This window comes from Coloeus monedula, assembly GCF_965178545.1.
Source record: "Coloeus monedula genome assembly, chromosome: 3".
Taxonomy (NCBI): domain Eukaryota; kingdom Metazoa; phylum Chordata; class Aves; order Passeriformes; family Corvidae; genus Coloeus; species Coloeus monedula.
The window spans coordinates 2485894-2500472 of NC_138783.1; the positions used below are offsets into that span (position 1 = coordinate 2485894).

Here is a 14579-nt window from a genome sequence, read left to right on the forward strand (position 1 = left end):
AGTTGTCAACAAATTTTGTCATTCTGGGGACTGAAAGATGGCAAGGAATATAATACTTCTGTTGAGCTTGTATAATTTCTGTACCTCAAGGAGCATCTGCATTCCTTGATAAAATATGCTTTATTTGTTTGGTTATGTAGTTAAAGCAAAACATTTTATCAAGGATTTGATAGAGGTCAAGTTATTAATCTGCCTAACTAATTTTAGTATGGAGTTCAGAAGCTACCTTGGATTTCTGTGTTCCCAGATTCCAGGAAATCAAAAAGCTTTGTTGTCTTGAGACACTAATGAAAGTTAGATATGATAATGTTTGGTTTGTTATTAACTTTTTTCCTTAACTATTGGACTGTTGGATGAGTAATTGTTCAATTGAAAGCATTGGGATTATGATTATGGCATCCATTTGTAGTACAATGTATTGGCATTAGCTATTGGCATTTTTCATCCAGTCTGTCCAGGAAAAGATGGACTGGACTGTCCCCATAGGACAGGTGAAGTTCAACCAAAAAGGTAGAGTTTGTGTCAGCCCACTGGGAATTGAATCCATCTTTGCTGATTCCTGCCTAAATGCTGCATCTCCCTGCTTCTTACTAGGAAATTACAGGTGTAGCCTCTATGGATTAGTGCTTTCTGTTTGGGGGATTCAGTCTTTAAAGAAATGCATTTTGAATATTGTAATTAAACCTCCTTTTGCTGTAGTAATATGTTAACCTCGCTCTTAATCAGCTGATCATTGAGTTTTGCATCATCCATTTTGAAATTGCTGTTCAAAGCAAGATATCTATCTCTTTCTGTTCTGGCAAAGCAGATGTCAAAGATGAAACTCCAGAAGAGGCTCAAGGACTGTTTGATACCTGGTTTTTAGGAAATAATCTTGGCATCTCTCAGTATTTTAATCTATTCAGAATATAGAACTTGAGGATCTTTGGAACAGAGTTCAGAGCACTTATGTCTGTGCATCTCAGACAGATGTTTCATTCTTTACAGATACTGAGCCTTAACAATTGTGTTCCCAACAAGAGCTCTGTGTAATACTTAATAGATCATGTAAACTGCAGCAAAGCTTGTGAAGGCATGGCTGTGCTGTAATCCAATTTTTTGAAGAAGTAAGAGCTGGGTTAAATTAACCCACAGAGTGTTTTTCTCCCCAGGGAAGATTTTAATGTCTCCAGCACAGTATAAATCATCTCACCTTGTCTGGAACTGAGGGCCTTGCAGATCTAACAGAGATCTAGCAGCTAACCCTACTAGCAAAGATAAGACAACGAAATAGATTAGAAAGCTGTAAATAGCAGATATTTGCTACAGCCTATATGAAATCTTCAAGCTAAAACCATTAGCTGTCATCTTGGAGGAACATGAACTTCAAGCAGCTTTGTCACAAAACTCTTACTTTTCACTGATGTTAAGAATAAATTCTAGATTCTGATGAACAGAATTATTTTTCTGAAATGAAATCAAGCAAGCTGTGGTTGGTCATACTAAAAAAAATTTTGCACGAAGTATTGGTAAGAAATCCATTCAGAACACTTCAATACAAAGTGTTGTCTCTTCAGGAAGACACACAATATTTTGATGCAGCAGGCATAAATGGCCTTCCTTTTCTGCCAGATGATTTTTTTTAGTAGTATTTTGGCTGTTTTCAGATGATTCCTATGCAGTAAATTCAGTAAGTCAAGGAATTTTCACCACAGGTTTGGTCAGTCTTTTGGCAAGTGTGTTCCCTAGACCTACTTCTTAAGAGTAGCAAAGGGATTAGATCCGGCTAAGTTAGGGAGGGTTTAGCCATCATCTTATATTGCTGGTGGAGGCACACAGTGGTTTTGGTATTTTGGAGGTAGTTAAGAGTCTGGAATGCATGGTTGCCTCTGGTCAAGAGGTGCTGAGTTCTGTGATCTCCCAGTAACAATCTAAATTGTCCCAAAAAAGTCAGAGATGGACTTGAAGAAGCTGCCATATCAACACAGAAAAATAAAACTAAAAGACTAAAATACTGTTTCATGTCAGGGTCTAGGCAAATGATGGGTAACACCTTGTTCTTCACCCATGGAGCTCTTCCTTCTGCTTCCAGTTTTGTGCATTCCTTTTTCAGCTCTTTCCTTGTGCCAGCCTAGCACTTGTCTGAACACACAGCAAGCCCCTTTAATCACTAATCTCTTAGAAGAATAATTTAATTTTTCTCACATTCTCTGGGATTAGTATTGAAGTGGCTTGTTCTGAAATGGTGTGAGGCAAAGCAGAGAATAACATGGCTTATTGAATTGTAACACATAACAGCAAAAATACTCAGTTCTTACTTCTGTACTTCATGTTGAGACTTCTACTGAGTTGTTGTGAATGGTTTAGTGCATGAAGACACTTAATTTCAAACTTGTAGATGAAATTTGCAAATATGTGGAGTTCAGATTTCCAGCCTGGTAAAGGCAGAGGTGAACAGTTTATATCTTTGGAAAACCAGTAAGACTAATTTTTCATGTGTAGAGCTGCCTATAGGTCTCCCTTTTCACAGTTTCCTCTGTAAGTTTGATCTTCCTTTCAGCTTTAGTTCTCTTGGGTTCTGTATGAAAGAAAACAACCAAGGTCTCAATGTCAAGCAGAGCTGTAGAGCTGAATTCAATTGTAGAGCTGTCCTGAATTCAAAAGTGGTGTTGGTTTTGTCATGGGCAGTTCTGTCGCTTCCCTTCATTCAGGCTCTGAGCTCACTAAGAGAAGCTTCATCTCAAAAGGTTTGTCTGACTTTGGAAAATCAGCCAAATATTTTGTCAGTAACCAGGTTTGTTTTCTGAGGGAGGAGGCTGCTGGAATAAAGAAGTGTCTTCCTTCAGAAAATGAAAGTCAATGGGTTCTGCTTTCATTGTAATGTTATGGTGGGATTTCTCCTGATTCGTAGCCAGAGCTACCCCTGTGTGAAATCTTTGTGCTGGCAAATCATCTTATGACTAAAAGTTAATCCAGTTGCTTTCCTGAGTCTCTGAATTAAAGTGCACAGAACTTCTATGCTTTAAAACTTCAATTAGCTCTATTTTATAGGCTAAGCACATCACTTGTGCAGAGTTCAGCCCTAATCTGATCTTACATTTCCTTGTCTCAGGCAGAAATGTATTTGACTGCAGATCATGAAGATGTAGGATAGCTGTAGAGCCTGAAACTGTGGTATAACTGCTGTGGGCAGAAAATTGTGCTAACTGGAGAACATCACTATTTCCTGCCACATCAGAAGTTTCCTATGCTGCTTCCACTTTCCGTGTTCAAAAGCTTCTTTTCCTGAAGGACTCTTCATCGTTGCACTGGAAGTGACTTAATCCCAAGAGCACACAGATGTTTATTGCCTGTGGTGTTGAGGGCTAGGTGCTGTTCCATCTGATTTTATTGTGCACTTCTCTGAAACTAAGCTGAATACATGAATGTTTTGTTGAATATTTCATTGGCTGAGTGATAGGAGATACCCTGAATACTTTAACCAAGTAATTAAGTTGCATTTTCCATTGTGCACGTTGTGTGCAGTTGTGGTGTTAATTAGGTCAGTATTACACCCTCAAATACGATTTTAGTCACAGAACATGCAAATAATTGTCTTTAGGAATGCATCATGCTTAGTGGTAGAGTTCTAAAACTCAACCTAATTGGAATGTTTTCTTCTCTACCTAATAGGGACCTGATCTTCATTTGGAGTAAACTGCAGCTCAAATCTAACCCATCAAAACAAGTATTTGTGGACCAGTGCTACCAGCTTCTAAGAATTGCTACAAATGTCAGAGTAATTTTCCCTTTCATGAAAGTCATTAAGGATGAAGTAAGTTCTGTTTGTTTTTACCTCATCCACCATTCTTTTGGTAACCAGTTAAAGTAAAGAGAAGTGATGTTTGTATTGTGTAATGACCATTTTTTGTGGAAAGTTAAAAAAGAGGGAGTAGGGAAGGACACAGTATTATCTTGAAAATTTTGTCAGGTTCTAGAATGGGCTTCAATATTATGATTGCTTTTGTGGTTTTAAGTTTGTTTTTTGGTTTTTTTCGGAATGGTGGGTTGTTCTGTTTCTGCAGCAAGTTTGAGGAATAAGTCTATGGAATAAATGTGAATGATTTATTGCTTGGAGTTTCTTTTTCAGCCTGATCCCTTAAGGAAATAGACCTCGTGTAATTGTATGCAGCTTTCATCCTTGTTAAATTCTGAATCCTTTTACCAGTTCTAATCAAATCTGAAAAAAGTGCTTAATATAACATAAAGGAAAATGCAGAATACTGCAGGAGGAGACATGATTTTGCTTCAGAAGATTGTGCTGTATTTCTTGCTTCAGGTCTTAGGCTTGTTCTGTCCCATCTGCAAAAGGTGTCACGTGCAATGCTTTGCACACAGGCCTGTGAGTTGTTTCCCAACAAATGTTATTTATCATTGACCTGACTTAACAGAGCTCCTTCATATTTTATGCCCTTAAGGAATTCTAAATTATTTTGTCAGATCTAAATGCAATAATTTGCTGCTGTTCAAGGGTATGTGTTCTAAAATGCTTCTGGTGTTATTAATAATTCTATTTGCATCTGAGTAGTCTTATTTTTTTAATAACCCCCTACTTCTGGAGTATTGTCTGTATTTGTTAAAACACATTTAAATATAGGAGGTATTAATTATTTCTAAATTTCCTATACCTCTTTTGACTGTAATCTGCTGCCTGTTGGGCAGTGTATTTCTGATCATCCCTCTGAGTTCCATGTTCACGACAGGGCCTGCAGCTTGAAGTGTGGAATAGGAATTCTGCTCATTGGAAGGATGGGTCATCACTTTTGGCAAATGAGGCCTGTTAGAATTCTTGGCCATGGGTTGTTACGGTTCCCCTGGTGGTTGTTCAAAACTGTGAGCAATATTACCATGGTTTTTATGTAATTCAAGCTAAAAAAGTTAGAACAGGGCTAAAATAGAGAAGAATCATTCAATTATGGTGTGAAACAGCCAAGGCAATGAAGAAGCAGGAAGAAGATACTGATAGATCAGATATGATCTCTTGCAGTCTTGGTTTATATCCCCAAATAATTACCTTTAACTATAGAACTGCATGGAGCGGAGCTGAAGCTTTGTTGACAGTAGCTGTACAGCTTTCGGTGCAAACCATTTTTGTATCTGTATTTATAGCCTTGTTTGAGCAATATTTAAAGATGTTCATGCCCTTGGGTGAAGTTTAGTTAGGAGGATGCTTTCTGAACTCCTGCTTTGCAATAGATGAATATAAATACTGGGATGTTTGGGAGTTGTTTATGTACTCTGTCATTTCCTTCCTGCAGGTTGGCGAGGATGGCCTTCAGATCTGTGTTGAGATATGTGGATGTGCCCTACAGCTGGACCTCCGTGAAGATCCCAACATGAAAAGTCTTATTTATAAAGCAATCGCTCATTTTCTGCCAAATGACTTGGAGATCCTCAGAATTTGTGCTCTCTCCATCTTTTTCCTGGAGCGCACCTTGGAATCGTACTACACTGTTGAACATTTGTATAAATGTGCAGATGAAGAATACAATGAGTGCACTAGTTCTGTTCAAAACCGTGTGCGGTTTGAGCTGCTTCCCATCTTGAAGAAAGGATTGTTTTTCGATCCTGAGTTCTGGAATTTCTTGATGATCAAGCAGAATTGTTTAGCGTTGTTGGGCGATAAAGCCTTGGATGGCTTGAGTGAAAGTACACTGGAAAACTCTCCTGCAAACACCGAGAAAACAGCAGAGTGCAGGGCTCTGGGTGAGGAACGTGGCTGTCTGACAGATGTCAGCAATGGGGAGCTCGACCCTGGAAATTGCTCCGGAGCCTGGTCCAAAGGGAGTGCCAAAAAGAACCACCAGGCTCTTGAGGCATCCAAAACATTGGATCAGACTGAACCAAGGCACCGCTGTGTGATCTGCAACAAGGAGTTCCTTGGGGATCACATAGTGAAACACGCACAAGCTCACCAAAAAAAGGGCAGCTTCTCCTGTGTGCTTTGCACCAGGAAGTTCAGGCAGAAAGGACTCATGCTGAAGCACTTAAGGAATCATGTCAGGAAGATAGAAAGGCAACATCTTGCTGCAGCTCTTGAGGCTGGTCAGGAGGCTCCTGCGCTTCATGAAGTGCAGTGTTCTAGTGTTTCTGTGTCTCTTGAAAATGGGAATTCTGAGGGTTCCAAAGATACCGAACCAGAGGCTGCAGTAGCCCCAAGTTCTGACCAGGTCCAAGAGGAGGCTGAGAATGCAGAACAGGTTTTTGATGCAGTGGAAAACCATCTAAGTGACCAGGATGATGCTACTGAAAACAGTAGTGACAGCTGTTTTAATAATGTTCCTGATGCTTTAAGTACAGAGAGTTTGCCTGAGGACGATGAGAGCTCCAGTAAAGAGTCACCCATTCTGCATAAAGTGAATGGAGTGTTTTGCCCTCAAAAAGACATTGATGCCTTGGATGAGGAAGGAACATTTAAGTGCCCTGCGAATGGTTGTGCTAGAGTGTTTAAAAAAATAAGATTCCTCAACAAACATGCCAGGAAAACTCATCCAACTGATCTGAAGGTGCAGCAGCATATAATGAAATGGAATAAAGGAAAATGCCGCTTCTGCCAGAGGAAATTCGCTGATTCCCAACATTTTATAGACCACCTGAAGAGACATGTGTATCCAAATGTTTACTTTTGTTTACACTTTAATTGTAATCAGAGATTTAAGCTGTCGACTGAGCTTGCAGAACATACAAAAAGTCACAGTGTGTTTAAAGCTCAGTGCAATTTCTCAGACTGCTGTGAGCTATTTGAGGAGCTCCCTTTGCTGTATGAACACGAGGCTCAGCATTATTTAAATAAAACCCCAGAATGTTCAGAAGATGTAAGTGAAAAAGATTCTTCAGATGATCCTTCAGAACCTTGTAGTTACCAAGATGAAGATGAATCCGTTAATGAAAAAGAAACTGTAGATTTACCAATTCCAACCTGGAAGTCAAGGAAGGATTCTGCAGAACCAAAGACATATATTCAAAGCGTGGAGAAGAAAGCAAATAATGTAATTCACAATGGAAATGAAAGTTCATCTGAGAGTAGTGCTCCAGTTTTAAGTTTGATAGACCAAAAGACACCTGTGTTGCAGCCAAATCCTGAAAACTGTAACGTTGTTAGTGACCAACTGGTCAATGGGCACAGTGACCTAGATCAGACATCATCCAAGGCATCCCAGATACCTTTGGACAGAGTAGCAGATGAAACAAGGACAGAAAATGGGTCAGTGTTACCAGTTTTACAGAATTGTCACGATGCACCACAAAATAATGCTCCTGCTGCCTCACAAGTACCTTCTAAACCAAATCAGACAACAGAGACTACTTCATATGGTGTCATCTTAACAAAACCCTACGTCAGACCATTGCCTCCAAGTTACCTTGATGAACGTTACATTAGCATGCCAAAACGGAGAAAAATTTTGGCTGATGAAGTAGATGCTTGTTCTGAACAAGATAAAATTTGTAGCAAATCAACAGAAAGATTTAGATGTGGCAACTGCTTGACCATCTACTGTAATTCAGAAGCACTTGAGGCTCACCTTGCACAAAAGAAGTGTCAGACGCTCTTTGGATTCGATTCAGATGATGAAAGTAAGTCCTGCAGTCCTTCTGTGTTGGTCTCTTTGGCAGTAAATACCAATTGGGAAATGGTCTTTGAAAACAGGAATAGATAAGACAGACACTAATTAAATCACAGTACTCTGCTAAATTGGAGGTTTAAATTAGATGTGCTGTTCAGAATAAGAAAGAGGTGGTCAGAATTTGTAGGCAACTAATGGAAAAAGACTTCTGATAAAACAGAGTGGGGAAATTCAGTCAGTCTTTCCTTGCATGTTTGAATCTAAATATGGTGAAAAACATAAGCAGCGTTCTAGATTAAGGAACCATTTACGTTTGGATCTTTTCTCTTTTACAGGTGCCTGATTCAATGTTGTGGAGAAAGTATCAGATGAGGAGTGGTGTAAGGAAACACTACATGAAGAAGCATCAGTTTGTTTCCCAGTTGGCCTTAATCATGAAGCAGTCTCAAATTCCTATAGAAAAACATGACCTTGATAAAGACAAAGCACATTTTCTAGAAAAAAAAAACTCAGAGAGGAGTAATAGGAGCTCTGCAGGTCTTGAGTCCAGAAAAGTTGCTACAAAATCCCCAAAGTACCAGTTATCCAAAAAGCCATGTTCATTCCAAATGTATGATTGAAGCTCAGTGGCGTAGCTTTTCTAGCATGAAAGTTGAAGGACAATAAGGCATAGAGGTGAGCAGGCAGAGAAAGCAGAGGTGTTCATTGCCTTGTGGAAATCCAACCTGCCAGTTCTGAAAGCTGCTTTAGTTTGTGTGGTTCAAGGGTATCTATCCACACAGCTGGGAAGGAATCATTCAAGGAGGTGTTACATTCTTACCCTATGGATAAATACATAAAGAAACCACGCATTCTTTTTATTCAAAGTTAGAGTGTGTGAGTCCATTATCTGCTCAAAAGCATGGAGCTCATTTCATAAACTTCTACTCAGAATCCAAAGAGGAATGTGGAAAGAAATATTGAGATAGATGGAATGCTGGAATAGCCAAAAACTTGAAATACAGAACAAGCAGGAAAAAGTGAGTTGTTGTGGTATTGTGTGAGTCTTACACACAGTGGAAATCAGATCCATGCAAGAGAAGCCCTTTGCAAGGTGTCCTGTAAAACATCTGCTGTAGGTGTGGGAAGAGCAACACAAGTGATACATGCACAGATTGTGTGCATGTTAACAGCAGCTGATGGAAACAAATCCAGAATATTAAGGGGTTAAACTTGCATGACAGAGCAGAGTTAAATTGATATTCTGCAAGTACAGAATCTTGTACTTGACAGAAGAAGGTCCCTCAGCTGTTGGTAGGACTGACAAGAACTTGAGAAGGCAAATAAAAGCAGAGCACATCAGGTTGGGGTGAACAAAAAGGTCAGGAAGGGCCTGTTTCACATTTGTGGTGTTGCTTAATGGTGGTGGGCCACAACTCAGTGCTGTCACTACTTACTTGCTGTCTAGAAAGGAGAAAACAGGGATCCTCTCAACCTTGAAGACACACTGCAACCCTGTTCAGTAGCATCCCTTGAAAGGAGAGGCTTTCCCAGAGGCTGGTGAAGGAGTTATTTCAATGTTAAGCACTTTATTCACGATTCACTGCTCCTAGGAACAATGAGAATGCGAAGACAGGAAGTAGGAGTCCTTCAGCTCTATATGGAAAACTGAAGTACAGATTTTGAAACCAAAAAGATGCCGTTGTAATTTTTGGTCTTCCTACCCTAAAGCAGACGTGTGGCAAACATGCACATTGTCCAATTACTGTGCTAATTTGTCCTCTAATTTATCTTACACTGTCTTGCCACATCATATTTTTTTTTTTATTTGGGATCCTGTTCTATGAAATTTGTAATGGGACTGTAGGCAGGGGAGGCAGAGTGGTGAAAACTGGTGTTCATCCAGAGTCATCCCAGAAATGTAGGACAGCACAGAGTAACTGTTCCTGCTCAGCTGTCACTGAAGAGTTCATCCCAGTGTGTGTAGGGCTTGAATCAACAGGTGGGTGAAAATTAATGAGTAAAAATCAGGGGGTGCATAAAGCCCCCTGTTCATTGTAGGAATGGCTCACCCTTGCAAACCCAAGGGTTTCTCTGTAAGACAGCCTGTGAAGCAGTTCTGGAACATAAACTCAGTAGTTCAGCAATGCCTCTGCTAATAATCCTCTGTGGAAGTAAACAGATATTTGCATTAGTTCTGCTTTCTTTCCCCTTTCTGTGAGGTGGAAAGAATGCAAATTCAAAATCATGCTCTTGAATTCTAGAAGATTTTGCCTTAACTTTGAGTTGGATTAACATAAAAGGTTATAAAATTATGATCACAGGTATGTGTGCATTACAGGAATCCCAATTATGGCCCACTTCCAGAGATTTGTACGACGTTTGAGGCACCAAAGAATTTTTTTTGCAGTTGCAAAAAACCTGATTTAAATGTTTAAATGCATCATTCATTATATATACATATATACACACTTTATATATATTTACATGTATAAATACATTAAAAGTTTTAAACATAAAGTTAATGGGGTCCTTATCAGACAAATGCACTTTCACATTTTTTTACTTTAAAGATACCAACTAATTTTTAAGGACCCAGTTACTGTGTTGAATGTTCCCAGGCTCCCCCTTCTTTGCTTGACATTGCTTAAATATATTTGGGAAAAAAAAGGTTCATTTTAAAGTATTACAGTTCTGAAAATTGGAAAACTGAGTCAACAAAGATACAACAAAGATGTTTGTGTAAATCTTTTTAATGTACCTTTTAATCTTTGGTGCTTTTTTGCCTTTTCCCTGGAGCTCCATGTGTTTGAAGATGCTTTAAAAACATGACTGAGACTTGTATTATCTTTGGTTTAGGTGTGTAGATAAATGCATCTGTGTACATGCATAAACTGTGACCATAATTTTTTGTACCTGCATTAAAGTAATTTTTGTTCAAAGATGCTTTTCTGGAACACCACCATTTGTTTCTATCATGTATTCAGTGTGTACACTCTGGAGAACAGGAAATAGGAATTCTTACGTAGGTGAAGATGAGCATCACCTAACAATTATCAGGAATCTCTTAAATTGACTTAAAGTAGCAAATGGGTGGTAACATTTTAAAATTATTATTTTCGCTTCAAAAGACATTGCATTTTCTTTAAGCTACTCTCTGAAACCTGTTGGTATTCTCAGATAGTTGCAGTATTGAGCAACTTTAATCAGAAGCAAAAAGATACTTGGATCACACGTGGAATAATTCTAATAATGTGTGGAATAATTCTCCATGCTTTTTAAGGATTCTTTAATATCTTGAGTATTACCTCATACTAAGCCTGCAGCTTCTAGGGCTGAAACCAGGTTACAAATCTTGAAAGTTGAGGTTTTCTGGTTGATTTTTTTTCCCCAGGCATTAAGCATTGTGTGATATAATTGGAAACTCTTCAAGATGTATCCCTTTGATTCGATAAATCCTGAAGTACATGTGTAATGTAAGCCTCCAGCCACCCTAAAGCGGCCTGAAGTTATACATGAGCTTAGGAGCTTTGTTGGATCAAAATTCGTGCAATTCACTGCTGATAATTGTATTTAGTAACATTCCTCCAGTTGGATTTGGACTTTCTTTTTCAGACTGTCTCCTCTAACCCCATCATGTTTCACTGGAAAGGTCATGTAATTTCTAATTTCAAAAAGCTGCCGCTTGGTGTAGGCACCTTTCATGAAAAAAGGAATACTGAAAATAGGTTGCAAGTGGTCATATCTGTGGGGCAAGGTCACTGGTACTTTGGTTATTTAGCCATATTCATTAAAATTATATGAATTGTATAGTTTGGATAATTTATAACATTAAACTTTGTGATTTTAATATCACATGGAAGGTTCAGCTGTACTCATTTCTTTTATTGTTTAACACCAGTGCTATGGACAAAAGACCCAAAGGGGGTGGTAGTGTTACTATTTTCTTAATTTATTTGGTACTGTATAACACCTTTCTGATTAAATGCAGTGTATGCATTTTGGGACTCTTAATTTGTAAAAGCTGTTACAGGTTCAGCAAGAAAGGAAATTTGTGCTTCCTTGTTGAATGTTAAATTATTTTACTTTGCATTTTATATAAGAGTACAAATTAAAACTGAGCCATCAAACTGCAATAAATCTACAGTAGTGTTTCATTTTAAAAACCTTTTGTACTGTACATAGATTTGTTCAATAAAACATTGTCTTTGTTGTTGATAGAAACTGATTTTGTGTTTTGGAGAATCACTCTGGAAATGCTGCTGTGATGTTCAGTGCTACTGTGTTACATTTGGTACGTGAGGGTTGTGTGGCACCTATGTGAAGATGCCAGGTCTTGATGCTCTGGGTGTGTGGATATTTGGATTTGAATAGACCAAGCTTCTAAATGGGGGCAGCAGTTAATTCCTAGGGCTCAAAATCCAAATTTGGGGCCACAGCCAGGTCTGGGTGCAGCTGTTTTAAGGTACCTCTGCTTCTGGTTGGCTGTCAACTCCAGACACAAAGACAGTGTAGTTGCTTCTTCTTCTGTTTTTTTTTTTTTTTTTTTCCTTTGGAGAGTTCAATACTGCCCTCTAAAATTACTGGATAATTTAGATTTATGATTCACAGTCCTGTAAATTCCTAACTTTCTTTAATTGCAGATTTTGACTTTTTCGGCAAAGTTTTGGACGGTGATTTTTTTTGTATGTGTAACTTGAAACTTACCTTTATTTTCTACTTTGGATAATTTTGACAAGGCCCTTGCCTGAGGAATTTAAGTGTGGGTGTAAGGGTAAGGGGCCTCAGGTACATTTTGCCAGCAAAAATATTTCTCAAAATGGCAGTGTGTACATTAGCCATTTAATAAATTCATTGTTGACTGTATTAACACCAAATGTAAACTTCTATGCCCCTCCTCAGTTGGACAGGAGACAGAAAATACAACAAAAGCTCTTGTAGGGACTCCTTGAATTACAACAGCAATTTAATGTTACAAGAGTTCTATTCACCTTTTGGTTTCTATAGGCTAATAATTTTCCTGTTTCTTCCCCTTTGGGAATGCCAAGTGCTCAAGTCAATTAAAAGTTTGAATAACAACTCTAAAGGGAATTGTGAGTTATGAGAAAGAGAGGAAAAAAATGAAACCTACTTCTGAGATTATCCCCTTCCCACCCCCCACCCACCTCCAAAGGGGAAGCACTTACAAAGTAAAGTAAAATATAAATATATTATAAATAGTTATAAATCATTCTGCTGCAAAGGCTGGTCTTGGTTTAGAACAAGAAACGGGCTGTGGAGAGACATCAGTCCTGAATATTGAAAAGTCTCTCCAATCGCCCTGATGCCAGTGCACTTTTCCTCTCTAAAGATTAATGGGAATGTTACCATTCTGAGGCAACCTGCCCTTCCCTTCCCCTCCCATCCCCTCAAGTGTTACAGAAAACAGCAAACATCTCAATCTAATTTTTAAAATGGCATCTTGATGGTTGTTTTTGTTCTTCCCCCTGAATTCCAGAAGTTTTGGATAGGTATAACTCCCTTGAAGGCTGTAAATCTAAATAAAGGTTTATTGAAATACAAGCAAAATGAAGCAAAGATAATTTATATTTCTCAGATGCATTGTCTAATTTGTAGTTTGCAGGATTGATAGTAATCAAAAATATTAAATCAATGTACACGTGAGGGGAAGTTTAGCACTGCAGACAATAAGCATTATCATGTTAAAGCCTTCCAGATGCTTCAAGACTAAATTTTTATTTGAATGTTGAACTTAAAATTCATGGGCAAAATTGTTTCCGCTGTTTCTGGCTTATATGGAATTCATTGCTCCAGCTCGAGAACAGCTGTCACCCAAGCTGAATGTCTGTTGGTTTTCCTTCTGATCAACCTGGGAGATCTGCATAGACTTCTTTTAGATCTCAAAGAAGAAACCATCGTCTAAAACACAGGAACATGTTCTCTGCTCCCATCTGTGTTCCCTGGTAAGTTTACAAGGTCTTGAGGGCAGGCATTCCTTACTACAGCTCTGAGCAGAGCCCACCCGTAATGATGAGTCCAGTTGCTTGTGCAAAAGAAGCACCATCAGTAATTCTAACATCTTCTGTGTGTCTCTACAGAATCTGGGTCTTCCTGGTTTTGAATTCCAGGCAGTTTCATCACGAAAATGTGGCCTCCTTACACATCCATGTTAAAGCATGGGGCGGAGGAGTGTTGGCTTTTTTTGCCACAGAGAGGTCAAGCACTCGTTGCACCTTTATGTTTCTTGGCATGTAGTTCATGATGTTTAGCTCAGCTGAAGTTTCTGCTGTCTTCTATTCCTTTTTTTGTTCATCTTTCCTCCTTTCTATTTTCTCTCTCTTTTATGAAGTGTCCATCACTGGTTGTGCTGCCCCTGACAGAGAAAATAGTGCCAAGCGGAAGAGCAACATGAGGTTGAGACCTTGCATTTAGTAAAAAAGAATCTTTGTCTAATAGGACTTCATTTCCTTGAGCAGGTGCTGTGCTGTTGGATTTCCCAGTCCTGGGGACATGCATCACTTGGTTGCATGCAGGTCTTGCCTCAGTCACAAGTGGATGACTTGCTTGCTGCCCATGGGGGCTGCATCTCAGATGTTCAGAGATGGCTTGGTCCAGATGAAGTGACCGGCGGTAGGAATCACAGAATGACATGAGGGAATATTGTGAGCTGGACAGGACGCACAAGGATCATCGAGTCCAACTCCTGGCCCTGCACAGGACAGCCTGAGAGTCACACCTGGTGCTAACAGCATTGTCTAGACGCTGTTTGAACTCTGCCAGGCTAGCGCTGGAGAGAAGAACCTTTTTCTAATATCCAACTTAAAGCTGCCCCGATACAGCTTCAGGCCATTCCCTCGTGTCCTGTCACTGTCACCACGGCGAGGAGGTCAGTGCCTGTCCCTCCTCTTCCCCTCACGAGGATGTTGTAACTGCAGTGAGGTCTCCTCTTGTCCCGCTGAAGAGACCAAACCCTCCTCGTACAGCTTCTCCTCAAGGCCCTTCTTTGTTGCCCTCCTT

General features: G+C 39.3%; 1 protein-coding gene across 1 annotated transcript in view; it reads left to right on the forward strand.

Annotated features, from left to right (window-relative positions):
• ZNF654 (zinc finger protein 654) overlaps positions 1-11645 on the forward strand; it is a 30329-nt gene extending 18684 nt beyond the window's left edge. Inside the window, exons 7-9 of the mRNA XM_082277580.1 lie at positions 3652-3793; positions 5277-7593; positions 7919-11645. Coding sequence (XP_082133706.1) covers positions 3652-3793; positions 5277-7593; positions 7919-7926 — 2467 coding nt within the window. The 3' untranslated portion in view covers positions 7927-11645. The remainder of the gene's footprint in view (positions 1-3651; positions 3794-5276; positions 7594-7918) is intronic.
• Positions 11646-14579: the final 2934 nt, after the last annotated feature.